The sequence below is a fragment of the Salvelinus fontinalis genome, chromosome 9 (genome assembly GCF_029448725.1).
Source record: "Salvelinus fontinalis isolate EN_2023a chromosome 9, ASM2944872v1, whole genome shotgun sequence".
Classification (NCBI taxonomy): domain Eukaryota; kingdom Metazoa; phylum Chordata; class Actinopteri; order Salmoniformes; family Salmonidae; genus Salvelinus; species Salvelinus fontinalis.
In genome coordinates this window covers 7,419,819-7,435,577 of record NC_074673.1, presented here as the reverse complement: position 1 = coordinate 7,435,577, position 15,759 = coordinate 7,419,819, and the positions used below count along the sequence as shown (strand labels likewise).

Genomic DNA, 15,759 nt, shown 5'->3' with positions numbered 1-15,759 from the left:
GATGTTGGTTCATACTGTACATTGTAGGCTAGGGGATACCCAGGGGAACTATGTCCTTTCTGGCTTCAACAACAATGTTAAACAGTTGTACCAACAAATAGTGCCATAAAATTCAAGGGACGAATTGAACAATGTGATTTTCTATCGTTGCACTCTGGTATGGCCTACGTGGTGTTTACAGAGTTAAGAATCTTATTACTGACATACAGGACCAGTCAAAAGGTTGAACACACCGACTCATTCCAGGGTTTTTCTTTCTTTTTGACTATTTTCTACATAAACATTTTCTACATAGAAAATAGTAAAAAATAAAGAACCTGGAATGAGTAGATATCTTCAAACATTTTACTTTTATTTTACAACAGACTTTATTATAGTTTGTGACTTTTTATTTTCTATATCAGATGTATTTTTTTTGTCTTCTAAAACATGTGATTTAAAGTCCCTGAACATGTCTTTTGTGTACTGTAATACATTCTCTTTTTTTTTTTATCACCGTAAAATGACACCCAAATCTAACTGCCTGTAGCTCAGGACCTGAAGCAAGGATATGCATATTCTTGATACCATTTGGAAATGTGGTAAAAGATAATACAAAGAAAAAAACCTGCTTTTTTTGGTATTTTTTTTTGTACCATTATCTTTGAAATGCAAGAGAAAGGCCATAATGTATTATTCCAACCCAGGTGCAATTTAGATTTTGGCCACTAGATGGCAGCAGTGTATGTGCAACGTTTTAGACTGATCCAATGAACCATTGTATTTCTGTTCAAAATGTTGTATCAAGACTGCCCAAATGTGCCTAATTGGTTTATAACTTTTCAAGTTCATAACTGTGCACTCTCATCAAACAATAGCATAGTATTCTTTCACTGTAATAGCTACTGTACATTGGACAGTGCAGTTAGATTAACAAGCATTTAAGCTTTCTGCATATATCAGATATGTCTATGTCCTGGGAAATGTTCTTGTTACACTTACAACCTCATGCTAATCGCATTAGCCTACGTTAGCTCAACCGTCCCGCGGGGGACCCACCAATCCTGTAGAGGTTTTAAGAAGTTATTAAAAAAGATGGCTGATAGTTTTGAATACAGTTGGCTGACCAAGTATTACACCTTCAAGCTCTTGATTCCTCAGTACTATAGCATTAGACATTAACCACTATAATAATGGTATTTGACCACTTTATTGTCTTTCTTCACGTTCTTGATTCCTCAGTACTGCAGCATTAGACACTAACCACTGTAATAATTGTATTTGACCACATTATTGTCTTCTTGAGCTAGTTTACACTACATAGTTTGCACAAAAGTATGTGGACAACCCTTCAGATTAGTGGATTCGGCTATTTCAGCCACACCCGTTGCTGACAGGTGTATAACATCAAGGACACAGCCATGCAATCTCCATAAACGAACATTGGCAGTAGAATGACCCGTACTGAAGACCTCAGTGACTTTCAACGTGGCACCGTCATAGGATGCCCCCTATCCAACAAGTCATTTTGTCATATTTCTGCCCTGCTAGAGCTGCCCTGGTCAACTATAAGTGCTGTTATTGTGAAGTGGAAACGTCTAGGAGCAACAAGGGCTCAGCCGCGAAGTGGTAGGCCACACAAGCTCACAGAACGGGACCGCCGAGTGCTGAAGCTCGTAGCATGTAAAAATCGTCTGTCCTCGGTTGCAACACTCACTACCATGTTCCAAATTGCCTCTGGAAGCAACGGAACCACAATAACTATTCGTCACAATGCGCAATGCTGGAGTGGTGTAAAGCTCACAGCCATTGGATTCTGGAGCAGTGGAAACTCGTTCTCTGGAGTGATGAATCATGCTTCACCGTCTGGCAGTCTGACAGACTAATCTGGGTTTGGCGGATGCCAGGAGAGCGCTACCTGCCCCAATGCATAGTGCCACCGTTAAAGTTAGGAGGAGGAGGAATAATGGTCTGGGGCTGTTTTTCATGGTTTGACCTAGGCACCTTAGTTCCAGTGAAGGGAAATCTTAACGTTACAGCATACAATAACATTCTAGACGATTTAGTACTTCCAACTTTGTGGCAACAGTTTGGGGAAGGCCCTTTCCTGTTTCAGCATGACAATACCCCCGTGCACAAAGCGAGGTCCGCACAGAAATGGTTTGTCAAGATCGGTGTGGAAGAACTTGACTGCTCTGCACAGAGCACTGACCTCAACTCCATCGAACACCTTTGGGATTAATTGGAACGCCAACTGCGAGCCAGGCCTAATCGCCCAATATCAGTGCCCGACCTCATTAATGCTCTTGTGACTGAATGGAAGCTAGTCCCCACAGCATAGTCCCCATAGCAATGTTCCAACATCTAGTGGAAAGCCTTCCCAGAAGAGTGGAGGCTGTTATAGCAACAAAGGGGGGACCAAGTCCATATTAATGCCCATGATTTTGGAATGAGATGTTCGACAAGCAGGTGTCCACATACTTTTTGCCATGTAGTCTATTTCCATGTGTTTCTCATCTTAAATGTACATTTCTAAGTATTAAATTCAACTGTTCTCATGTGCCAGTGAAACATAATAATATGAAGTTTTAGCAATGACGTCAAAGGATATTGATAATGTGTGTCCCAAATGTCATCCTATTTCCTACTATGGGCCCTGATCAAAGGTAGTGCACTATATAGGGAATCGGGTGCCATTCAGGACACAGGCATTATTATATGTATTGGTGTCTACCTCTACATGATAAATTACAAACAACCTGTACCTTTAAAAAGTAGTTCACAATGGACCCCTGCTCTCTCAATAGCAACCCTTCTATCTCTCTCTCAATAGCAACTTCACTCCCCCTCTCTCTCAATAGCAACCCTTCTATCTCTCTCTCAATACCAACCTCTCTTTTTCTCTCTCAATAGCAACTTCTCTCTCTCCCTCTCTCTCTCAATAGCAACCTCTCTCTCTCTCTCTCAATACCAACCTCTCCCCTCTCTCTTTCTCTCTCTCAATACCAACCTCTCCCCCCCCTCTCTCTCTCAATACCAACCTCCCCCCTCTCTCTTTCTCTCTCTCTCAATACCAACCTCCCCCCTCTCTCTTTCTCTCTCTCTCAATACCAACCTCTCCTCCCCCCTCTCTCTCTTTCTCTCTCTCTCAATACCAACCTCTCCCCCCCCTCTCTACCTCAATAGCAACCTCTCTTTCTCGCTCTATCTCTATACCAACCTCTCCTGCCTCTCTCTCTCTCTCTCTCTCAATACCAACCTCTCCCCCCTCTCTCTCTCTCTCAATACCAACCTCTCCCCCCCCCCCCTCTCTCTCAATACCAACCTCTCCCCCCCCTCTCTCTCTCTCTCTCAATACCAATCTCCCCCCCACTCTCTCTCTCTCAATAGCAACCTCTCTCTCTCTCTCTCAATACCAACCTCTCCCCCCTCTCTCTCTTTCTCTCTCTCAATACCAACCTCTCCCCCCTCTCTCTCTCAATACCAACCTCCCCCCTCTCTCTTTCTCAATACCAACCTCTCCCCCCTCTCTCTCTCTCAATAGTAACCTCTCTCTCTCTCTCCCTCAATAGCAACCTCTCTCTCTCTTTCTCAATACCAACCTCTCCCCCCTCTCTCTCTCTCTCTCTCTCTCTCTCTCTCTCAATACCAACCCCCCCCCCCCTCTCTCAATACCAACCTCTTCCCCCTCTCTCTCTCTCTCAATTCAATTCAATTCAAGGGGCTTTATTGGCATGGGAAACATGTGTTAACATTGCCAAAGCAAGTGAGGTAGATAATACACAAAAGTGAAATAAACAATACAAATTAACAGTAAACATTACACATACAGAAGTTTCAAAACAAGAAAGACATTACAAATGTCATATTATATATATACAGTGTTGTAACAATGTACAAATGGTTAAAGCACACAAGTTAAAATAAATAAGCATAAATATGGGTTGTATTTACATATCTCTCTCTCTCTCTCAATACCAACCTCTCCCCCCCCTCTTTCTCAATAGCACCTCCAGTGGTTGAATTTTCCATTGTTTACTTTCCATTGTGTTTTTGGTTCCCTTAGTCTGTGAACAAAATGGCTTATACAGGAGGTATTATACAATTTGTTTTTTTTGGCAGTTGTGGTTTTGTGAATAAGGTTCACAACAGACTGGAACTGTGGATATATCTGAGGAGGAAATCCGGTATTATTGGCTGTTGTTGGTTATATCTCACTTTTCATTACAATAAAGAACAGTTTTGTATTAAGAAGCTGCTATGCTTATTTTCTTTAGACACTAACTTCACTCAAGGTGAAAATATTGATAATGAAAATCTCTATTATTATGCATCTATATGTTGCATCAGAGTGTTGCACCTGCGATGGTGAGCCTAGGTAGGTACAGTGTGTACTGCGGTTGATTGTGATGAATTGTTACATAATGTAAAAATGTTCTAGATTGTAATTACACAATTGTACCACAACCTCAGTCACAGTTGTACAGTATGTCACATTATGTAACTGTAATTAGCTGTACCTGACCATGTAATAATGTCAATATTTATTATTTGGATCTCTCCACTATAACATGGACAAGGCTTTGTCAAATGAACTCAGACAACGTTGACATTACATTGTTATTCGACAAGTATAATATAAGGGATTCATGTGAGTTTCAATAACAAAGGAATATCTCGTCTTCTACTTGTTATGACCAATGAGCTGTTCCTGTGAAATAATGGACGTGCACATTCAGCCAATGGGCGTTTGATCAACAAACCAAACCATGCCCATTTACAGTACCCTCAAGAACTCACCAATCACGATTAGAGATTCGCTTTACCGACGTTATTATCTTCCAATAGATGACCGTGTTTGGAAGTATTCGTTCCCACCCCTTCAGTAATTGCCAGAGAGTTACTTGATGGCGACATGTTTGGTGAGTTAATAGATTTCTTAGAAACAAAAGACTAACTCATCTAGAAAAATAAGCAGTGTAATGTAATTTATTCGGTGCGTGTCGTTTTGTGTAATTTAACGGTTTTCACTCAACCGTTCGATGTCGAATGACAACTTATTCTACACACATTTTTTTCATTGTGACGTTTGTTTTGGTTGTAACATTAGCATGCTAGGCTAGCAGCTTGTTAGCTATTCGTCAAGATAGTGACAAAAACAAACAAACAAAAAGAGCCCACTTCCAAAGTAGAGAGACTAATGTGGAGGAGAAAAAAAAGGTTTTGGTAAAAAAAAAAAACTTCCAACTTACATCTTGTATCGTTTTCGCTTCATTCATTTGACAATTTCGAACACTGGGGCGCGAGCGTTGTCGTGTCTGAACTTGTTGACATTCTTTTGTTTACAAGTGAGTTTGTTCCTTTCTAGCTAACGTTAGCTGTCAGGCAGGCAAAGCCCCTCTTGACAATGCTCAAAACAGCAAGAGAGACACCGTTTAGAATGAAAGTCATTGGACAACGATCTGTTTTCACATTTCAAAGTGTCATCTAGCTCGTTTTCCAGGAATCAAAATGTCAATAAATATATTGCGCAATATTTGTGATCGGGCCATTCATTCGCATGCTAGATCTAGTCTCAACGTTACAAATAGGATACAATTTAGGTCTAAACAATAACGTTACAAATTGGCTACGTACCATTTGGCCATTTCTAGCTAAGGTGACGATGTAGCAGAAAGCGTCTTTGTTATTGTCTTCCACACCTTCTATGTGATACAAATGTAACGCTAGCAGTTAGTACATAATTCAAATGACGTTGTAATCGTTAACGTTTCAATTCCATCACAAATCTATTTAAACTATTAATTGCGACTGTTTTTTTTTTCTTCGAATGATATGTTGTGTAATGTTTGTACGAACGTAACAGTGTTATTGACAATTGTTACGCAGTTATGAATGAATGAGCTCTGTTGCGCATGCGCGAAGTTACCAAAGTTTATAAACGAGCCAGGACTGCATGCCATTGCTGCATGCATATGGGTCACATGACAGTTCTCTATGTAGTCCACACAGACAATGGACTTTATTATTGAAATCATCCCTAATGAAATTATCTTACCTGCAAATTAGATTTAAAAAAAATGTATGACCATAATGTTGCAGTAGAAATATATAAACATTTAACCAATGCATTTTCTTTGATTCATCTCCTATAAATATTCAATGCAAATATACACTATGTAAGTCTAGCGTTTTAAATAGGCTCCTAATTAAAAAGACAAGTAATATAAGCATACGTTTTCTCCATTTTGTATATTTTACATGCATGCCTGTTTTGGTCAGATTGTGATATTGTAATTTATCATTGTGTCTCCAGTGTTTACAGGCCAGCTAGACATGGTGTAATATGTTGTGGTGAGTTTAGACTGAACGAGTAGAGGAACCACAGATGGATGCTAATAGAATGGAGGACTCATTTGATCATCTGAAGGCTCTGCCCTCCTCACGTGACTGTCCCCCCACTCCCATGGAGTATGGTAAATATCTGTTCTTATATAGTAGCCATGTAATATGCCTTGAAAAAAAAAATATATATACATATTTTTTCTCTCAAATGTAACCTTTATTTAACTAGGCAAGTCAGTTAAGAACAAATTCTTATTTACAATGATGGCCTACACCGGCCAAACCTGGACAACGCTGGGCCAATTGTGCTCCGCCCTATGGGACTCCCAATCACGGCCGTTGGTGATACAGCCTGGAATCAAACCAAGGTGTCTGTAGTGACACCTCAGGCACTGAGATGTAGACCGCTGTGCCACACCGGCCAGCGGTCTATATATATATATATATATATAGCCTACCAGCTTATTACATAATAAAGTGTTAGTTACCATTGAAAAATGTACACTGTCACAGAGATATGAAATACATGTATTGTTGTTCTCCGTACTGTAGAACTGATCAACAGTTGTCTCTCCCTACCCACCAGATGACCTGCCAGAGCTGCAGGAGTTGGACGAGAGCCCGTCCTCTCCAGTCCTGTTCCATGTGGGGGCTGGTGTGTCCCGTCAGGAGTGTATAGCTGGTTCCCCTCATACCAACTGGCTGACTGAGCTGGCTATCATCGCTACCAGCCCTCAGAGCCCCCTGCTGCAGGAAGCTGCTCCCATCGAGAGGTCTGTTGTGTATCGGTGTTGACGTCGCACACACATGGACGTGCTCATGACACACACACACACACACACACACACACACACACACACACACACACACACACACACACACACACACACACACACACACACATTAAAATACAAAACCAAATTATGAAGAAATGATTGATATGTATTTCTCTGTATTCCTCTCCTCAGGTCATCTCCTCTGCACATCTTTTCCACCAATCGTAGTTTACATTCCTACGCCCGTCCCCCCCTGGCCAGCAGTGCACCCAGCCCCTCTAGAGGTCACCTCAGGGAACGCAGCAGACGTGTCAGGGTATGACCTTTTAACCTTTCACTTCCTGTAGGTCATTGGGTTTACTGTGGACCCTATCACCCTCCCCTCCTGTAGACCTAGTGATCGGCTACTATGAGGTTATGGATGGGCATCAGGGTTGTGGTGAATTCCATTTCAGTTCAGCACAGCGGTCAATCTGGTTTCACAAGGCTAGTTAGTTCAGGAAGCAAACTGACCTCCCAGTTCCATTTTTTTCCTCAATGTACTTGATCTTCATTGAGGATTTTTCAGTTGACTTCATGAACTGACTGAATCTAAATGAAATGTAGCCTAACTCTGCATGGGGTTGTTAAACTCAAAAAGTACAATTCAACTGCTTTATAACATTGCAACAACACGGCTGTTGATAACATGTACAATTCAACTGTTTTGTAATATGTTTCTCTCTGTTTGAACGTTACCCATTCAGGCCAGCAGTGAGTCAGAGTCTGGTATTTTCTCTATGGCCTCCTTCTCTGATGATGAGGACATGGGCTGGTCACACTCCTGGCCTTCTACAGCCTGGCACTGCTTCCTGAAAGGTATGGACACACAGGCACACACTCATGTACACACAGAAATGATGAGCTTTTTCCTATAATTATGGCCTTGAGTACTTTTACCTTTTACTTGTGGAAAAAAACCTAGATAACATTGATAACAAGTGCCTGTGTAGTCAGGACTGGATCAGGCAACAGAAAACGGACACAGATCCTGTTAAGCCTGTGTTTACTCTGTTGTCTAAATTAACCTGTTTCTTTAGTGTTAGTTTCTAACCTTATCAGGTCAGTATAGTAGCAGTCCGTTTGTACTTCTTCTCTGTGAGGATGGCTCAATGAAGAGCATCAAAAGTCTCTGTCTCAGTCTGTATCTCTCACTTCCGGTAGGTGCAGCTGTCTCTCTCTGTCTTTTTGTCTCCCCCCCTCGCTCCCCGCTCTCGCTCTCAATTCAATTCAAGGGGCTTTATTGGCATAGGAAACATGTTTACATTGCCACAGCAAGTTGGCAATGTAAACTCTGTCGGACATGGGAAGCTATTCTCACATAAATAATTATGCCACTAACGATCGCTCGTTCTGAGAAAGGTAATGCATTGTATTTACGTGAAGCTGGCTTCAATAGTTGAGCTTGTGGTGTGAGGCTCTGGTTTGCCCAGTTGAGGTCGCCATTGTCCTTTGTAGATTCTTCCGGGTCGTTGTGGAGTGAGATGTGGTTTTCTGCGTCGGCCAATGTTCTTACTAGATTTGCTACCTTTCCAGCCGCAGTCTGTTAGGCTGTAATCTACGACTCACTTCTTCAAGAGTGATCAGTAGTTCAGAGTTCATACCATTTCACGTGTGGCGCAAGTTCTCATGTTTTCTGGCCTGCAGAGTTGAAATTAGAATTAGCCCTTTTTAAACGTGAGGACAAGCCCTCACGGTATTTTGAACTGAGCTAACTTTTCGTCACGGGGGCTTTTATTCTAGAGTGGAAAAGGATTTGTAAAATATTTCTGATAGATTTTTTGAAAACTATGCCACAATGAAATGAGGTTGATACTTTTAATTTCTAATGTCTATTCACTTGGGTGGGGCCACTGACTGGGCACACGTTACCATAAAACAAAACACTTTTAATTTTAGAAGACTAAATCACATTATCTTTTCAAAAGTATTCTTAAACTTCGTCAAACATTTTATCCAACATTCAGATGCAAGCCTCATAACTGAGGAACCTGTATAAACAGAGTAAGTGTAATGTGACTGTATTGTCTTTCATGAGGTCACAAACATGAAACAAAACAGACCGGGTCGTAGCTGGCTTCTCCACTGACCGTTTCCACGTTCTCTAAATTTGGAACAATGTTTAATCCTCCAATTTGGAGAGGTAGGAGTATTTGGTGGGAGTGTTCCTTTGTTCTACTGTGACCCTCTCTTTTCCGTACTGCATGGTCAGGGAGACAAGAGTCTTTGCAAGAAATTTATGACCTGGTTGTGAAGTCATAAAACTACCCCCCCCCCCCCCCCCCCCCCCCCCCCCCCCCCCACCCCCCCCCACCCCCCCGCTGTTCGGAGGTTCACATGTTTGCTAGCCGATTCACTGAAAGGGCTAGCGTAGTGAGAAAGTGAAGTAGATAATAAACAAAAGTTAAATAAACAATAAAAATTAACAGTAAACATCACACTCACAACGTTCCTAAAGAATAAAGTCTCTGTCTCTTTCTCGCTCGGTCGCTCTGTCTCTCTATGTCTCTCTCGGTCTTGCTCTCTTTCTCTGTCTCTCTGTGTCTCTCTTTCTCTGTCTCTCTGTCTCGCTCTTTCTCTGTCTCTCTGTCTCGCTCTCTCTCTGTCTCTCTTTCTCTGTCTCTCTTTCTCTCTCTCTCTGTCTCTCTGTCTCTCTCTCTTTCTCTCTCTCTGTCTCTCTGTCTCTCTGTCTCGCTCTCTCTCTCTCACTCTGCCAGTTGTAACTGAATGTTTTACTGAGTCTTATCTTCCTATCCAGGCACCCGCCTTCGGTTCCACAGAGGCCTTAACAAGGAGTGGCAGGAGGCTGAAGACCTCGGGGACTCTGATGACGAGTCAGATGATGAGAGAATGACGCCGTTCACCTCCCTCAAGGTAGATAAACATCCAGCTAGTCCCTCACTGTTTTTCCCTCTCTGTTTGATGCATTATGAACACACCCTGCTAATCGTCAGATCTGATATGATTGACTGAGCTTCCTCTGTGACAACTCTCTCTCTGGTTGTTGATTGGTTTACAGAGCTATGGTTCTGAAGGTCTGAAGTTAGTGGCCCACGAGGACAATGTGTCCTACGGCCAGGCCGTCCTCAAACTCACCTTTGACCCCGGCTCGCCAGAAGAAGGCCTGTTAACGGCAGAGTGCAGATTTGATCACCCCTTCTTTGTGAAAAACAAAGGTAAACAAAAACAAAATGTCTTTCCAGTGTCAACAAAATAACTGAATGTTTTTTAAGGGAACGTGGTGTACTGGAACTGCATGCAGGCACTATTGGTCTGAAGTCCAAAAGTTCTGTCGTAAGAGATTGATTAAGGAAATGTTCAGTTCTTGCCTGATTTTTCATGGAAGCGGATAGGCCTATTGGTAGAATAATCTTTGAAATGACATGACATGCCTTATAGAACAGCCCAGATTCACGTCTTGGACAGGTTCACATCTTGGACAGGTTCACATCTTGGACAGGTTCACGTCTTGGACAGGTTCACATCTTGGTCAGGTTCACATCTTGGTCAGGTTCACATCTTGGACAGGTTCACGTCTTGGACAGGTTCACATCTTGGACAGGTTCACATCTTGGACAGGTTCACATCTTGGACAGGTTCACATCTTGGACAGGTTGACATCTTGGACAGGTTGACATCTTGGACAGGTTCACATCTTGGACAGGTTCACATCTTGGACAGGTTGACATCTTGGACAGGTTGACATCTTGGACAGGTTGACATCTTGGACAGGTTGACATCTTGGACAGGTTGACATCTTGGACAGGTTCACATCTTGGACAGGTTCACATCTTGGTCAGGTTCACATCTTGGACAGGTTCACGTCTTGGACAGGTTCACGTCTTGGACAGGTTCACGTCTTGGACAGGTTCACGTCTTGGACAGGTTCACGTCTTGGACAGGTTCACATCTTGGACAGGTTCACATCTTGGACAGGTTCACGTCTTGGACAGGTTCACGTCTTGGACAGGTTCACATCTTGGACAGGTTCACATCTTGGACAGGTTCACATATTGGACAGGTTAACATCTTGGACAGGTTCACGTCTTGGACAGGTTCACATCTTGGTCAGGTTCACATCTTGGACAGGTTCACATCTTGGACAGGTTCACATCTTGGACAGGTTCACGTCTTGGACAGGTTCACATCTTGGACAGGTTCACATCTTGGACAGGTTCACGTCTTGGACAGGTTCACATCTTGGACAGGTTCACATCTTGGACAGGTTCACATCTTGGACAGGTTCACATTTTGGACAGGTTCACATCTTGGACAGGTTCACGTCTTGGACAGGTTCACATCTTGGACAGGTTCACATCTTGGACAGGTTCACATCTTGGACAGGTTCACGTCTTGGACAGGTTCACATCTTGGACAGGTTCACATCTTGGACAGGTTCACATCTTGGTCTATGTATTTCTATGTATGTTAACATCTTCATACTTCTTCTTGTCCCATGCTGCACCACTGTCAGGCTGGGACAGGAAGAGATATGAAGATGTTAACTAGTAGGGGATCCTAGGAAGAAGTATTCCCTGCTAGTTAACATCATATCTCTTCCTGTCCCAGGTTGGTCCTCGTTCTACCCCAGCCTGACGGTGGTGCAGCATGGTATTTCCTGCTAGTTAACATCTTCATATCTCTTCCTGTCCCAGGTTGGTCCTCATTCTACCCTAGCCTGACGGTGGTGCAGCATGGTATCCCCTGCTATGAGATTCAGGTTGGGGACCTGTGTCTTCCCCCGGGACACAGGGACACCATCAACTGTGATGACTCTGATGTCTTGGACACCTTCAGGAGGTACATAATAATATATCACTGTTGAACATCTGCTATATGTTCCCAAGTGCTTTTAGTATATTCAGAAAATGTCAAGCTACAGTCTGACTCTGTAGATAAGATGAATGGTGTAATGATTTTAAATGTATTCATCTCCTCTCTCTCTCTCTCTCTCTCTCTCTGTCAATTCAATTTAAGGGCTTTATTGGCATGATAAACATACATTAACATTGCCAAAGCAAGTGAAGTAGATAATAAACAATAAAAGTTAAATAAACAATAAAAATGAACAGTCAAAATTACACTCACAAAAGTTCCATAATATGTCTATATACAGTGTTGTAATGATGTGCAAATAGTTAAAGTACAAAAGGGAAAATAAATAAACATAAATATGGGTTGTATTTACAATGGTGTTTGTGGCAACAGATCACAAATCTTGCTGCTGTGATGGCACCCTGTGGTATTTCAACCAGTAGATATGGGAGTTTATCAAGATATGTGTCTCTAATATGGTCACACATTTGGCAGGAGGTTAGGAAGTGCAGCTCAGTTTCCACCTCATTTTGTGGGCAGTGTGCACATAGCCTGTCTTCTCTTGAGAGCCAGGTCTGCCTACGGCGGCCTTTCTCAATAGCAAGGCTATGCTCACTGAGTCTGTACATAGTCAAAGCTTTCCTTATGTTCGGGTCAGTCACAGTGGTCAAGTATTCTGCCACTGTGTACTCTCTGTTTGGGGCCAAATAGCATTCTAGTTTGCTTTTTTTGTTGTTAATTCTTTCCAATGTGTCAAGTAATTATCTCTTTGTTTTCTCATGATTTGGTCGGTTCTAATTGTGTTGCTGTCCTGGGGCTCTGTGGGGTCTCTCTCTCTCTCTCTCTCTCTCTCTCTCTCTCTCTCTCTCTCTCTCTCTCTCTCTCTCTCTCTCTCTCTCTCTCTCTCTCTCTCTCTCTCTCTCTCTGTGTGTCTCTCTCCTCTCTCCTCTTTCTCTCTCTCTCTCTCTCTCTCTCTCCTCTTTCTCTCTCTCTCTGTCTCTGTCTCTGTCTCTCTCTCTCTCTCTCTCTCTGTGTGTCTCTCTCCTCTCTCCTCTTTCTCTCTCTCTCTGTCTCTCTCTGTGTGTCTCTCTCCTCTCTCCTCTTTCTCTCTCTCTCTGTCTCTGTCTCTGTCTCTCTCTCTCTCTCTCTCTCTGTGTGTCTCTCTCCTCTCTCCTCTTTCTCTCTCTCTCTGTCTCTGTCTCTGTCTCTCTCTCTCTCTCTCTCTCTCTGTGTCTCTCCTCTCTCCTCTTCCTCTCTCTCTCCTCTCTCCTCTTCCTCTCTCTCTCTCTGTGTCTCTCTCCTCTCTCCTCTTTCTCTCTCTCCCCAGTTATGATTTCACTCCTCTGGACTCGTCAGCTGTGTATGTTCTGAGCAGCATGGCCAGACAGCGTAGGACCTCCCAGTCCAGTAGTGGCGCTGTCTCCCCCGACCCAGAGAAACTCTCCGTCTCCCCCCAATCCTCCTCTGCCAGCAAATCAAACAGGAGCTATACCTCAGGGACGGCCCCCGGCGGGGCCACACCCACCAAATGCAAACGGCCAATGAACGCCTTCATGCTCTTCGCTAAGAAGTACAGGATGGAGTACACACAGATGTACCCTGGGAAGGATAACAGGTGAGTAGGAGGACCAAACGTGTGTGCTTGTGTGCAGAAAATGACTTTCTGCCCAGAGCAAATTCTAGATAGGTTTAGAATGTCTCCTGCCATTAAATGACTCTATTATTGTGGCCCCCTCCATAAAACCTTCCCATATGACGTCAGGCACTATTATGGGACTGGAACTAGGATCAGGGAAGCATCAGGGTGTGTGTGTGTCAGTAATACTGTCTGTACTGTTCTGATACGCTGTTTAGAAAATGGAAGGAGTTCTATGTTAGGAATGTCTCTTGAGTAGACCACGAGAGTCACAGGCAGGATTACATCACCGGTAACTAAAGGCTTGTCTGCCTCACGATTGTTCTTACATGTTAGACCTTAAGAGTGTGTTGTCTCTTAGAGAATACACAAACTGTCAGTTTTCAGTATTGATAGTTCCACACACATGAATTATGAATGAATGATGGTATAAATGACATTGCTGAGAAGTATGTCCTTGTATTCCTATACAGAGCCATCAGCGTGATCCTGGGTGAGAAGTGGAAGAAGATGAAGAACGAGGAGAGGAGGATGTACACCGTGGAGGCCAAGGCTCTTGCCGACGAGCAGAAGAGACTCAACCCTGACTGTTGGAAACGCAAGAGAACCAACTCAGTGAGGAAGGACTCTTATGCATGACACTGTTATAGCGATATATATATACAGTACATTTTGATCCATCCTTATTTGTTAATGCCCAAATCCTCTCTGGATACAATACTTGATGACATTAGTATTTTGAAATACTACACACTTCTTGTTTTTCTGTAGCTCAATGTGATGCCATGTACAAACTCATCTAGGAGTAGTTGGTGAGACACCTGTGGCAAAAAATCCAACTGCTGACAAACAGTGACAACCGTTGTAAGGTCTTCACCGTTTAACCTTTAACCTCTCTCTCCTTCTCTCCTCAGGGGTCCCAGCAGCCCTAGATGACCTATGACCTCCAGACATGTGTTTGGCGTGGAGAGGTCAGAGGTGAACTGACCGACCAATCTGGCAAAGCCACTATCTCTCTAGCCTGGTGCCAGATCAGTTTTTTTGTTGTTGCTGTATATCCAGCTCCTATGGTCATTGGACCATAAGAAGGCACAAAACAGATCTGGAACCAGGCTATTTACTATCTTTCTTTTTGCTTACCTGTCAAATCAATGAGACACTTAACTGTGATGTGGAATACACTTGCTTTTATAACCATTATAGACAGGACTACACACATTTTAAGACAAAACGACAACTATGAACTATATATTAAAAAGCATCTAATCTAGTGTAACTAACAGTGCTTATATTTTGTTATATTTTAAATAACATACAGATATGCCTTATTATTCCTTTATAACTAAGGCTCAGTTATATATTTGTTCAGGTAATTTCATATTTCGATGCTTGAAACCTTGAGATCGGGGTCGGCAAAATTCTGGTAACCTTTTAAAAAAAAAAAATTAAAAAAGGATTCCCTGTATTCCCAGAATTCCTGGTTGGAAGATTTCCAGAATATGCATGAAATCCAACATACTCCAACCAGAATTCCTGGAAAACCTGGGAATTTTGCGAGTTACTGGAATTACTGAACCCGACTTGAGACCCAGTGGTGCTAAGCTCGGTGAAGGAACAAGTAGCAGTGATACAAAGTGTATATTTTTTTTTGTAAAAAGAAAGAAAAGGGAATTTAAAAATGCATTTTCTTCTCTTCTCAGCTTGTTGTTCATATTGATTACAGCTCCGTATATTGCACAGATTGAAAAAAGCCTTTCATACATTGTATCATATTAGCTGTGAGCTTGAAGGGCAATATAAAGTTTGTTATACATATTGCCCATCTGTGGCCTGATTTTCCCTGAAACACGGAGAGGGACATTTTAATTTTCTGTTTTGAAACGTTTTTTGCGTTCTGGGTCCTAATGAACATGACCACCCTGTTGTCTGATTCATGCTGTAGGGCTGACCCGAACCGTTCTGGCTTGGATATTTTATTTTCACATTGTCCTTTTCTAGCATGGTTCAGTAGAGGATGTGTAACCAGGCCGTCTCAGTACGGATCGGCTCGGCCCTGTAGTAGGAATCAGCCATTTGTTTGCCAAGCCACCTGGCCGTGTGCCGATGATGACTTATATTTGGGCACGTGGAGGTTTTTGCACACTCATCCGAACAGCACTTCAGGGCCAA

The 15,759-nt window shown here is 42.7% G+C and overlaps 1 protein-coding gene across 1 annotated transcript; it reads left to right on the top strand.

The window, feature by feature from the left end:
• Positions 1–5,262: 5,262 nt before the first annotated feature.
• LOC129861979 (HMG box-containing protein 1-like) lies at positions 5,263–15,502 on the top strand. Its single transcript, XM_055933230.1, has 10 exons — positions 5,263–6,455; positions 6,911–7,097; positions 7,293–7,416; positions 7,847–7,958; positions 9,898–10,013; positions 10,159–10,315; positions 11,795–11,939; positions 13,282–13,569; positions 14,064–14,205; positions 14,505–15,502. The coding sequence occupies exons 1-10, from the start codon at positions 6,368–6,370 to the stop codon at positions 14,520–14,522; spliced, it is 1,377 nt and encodes a 458-aa protein (XP_055789205.1). The 5' UTR covers positions 5,263–6,367; the 3' UTR covers positions 14,523–15,502.
• Positions 15,503–15,759: the final 257 nt, after the last annotated feature.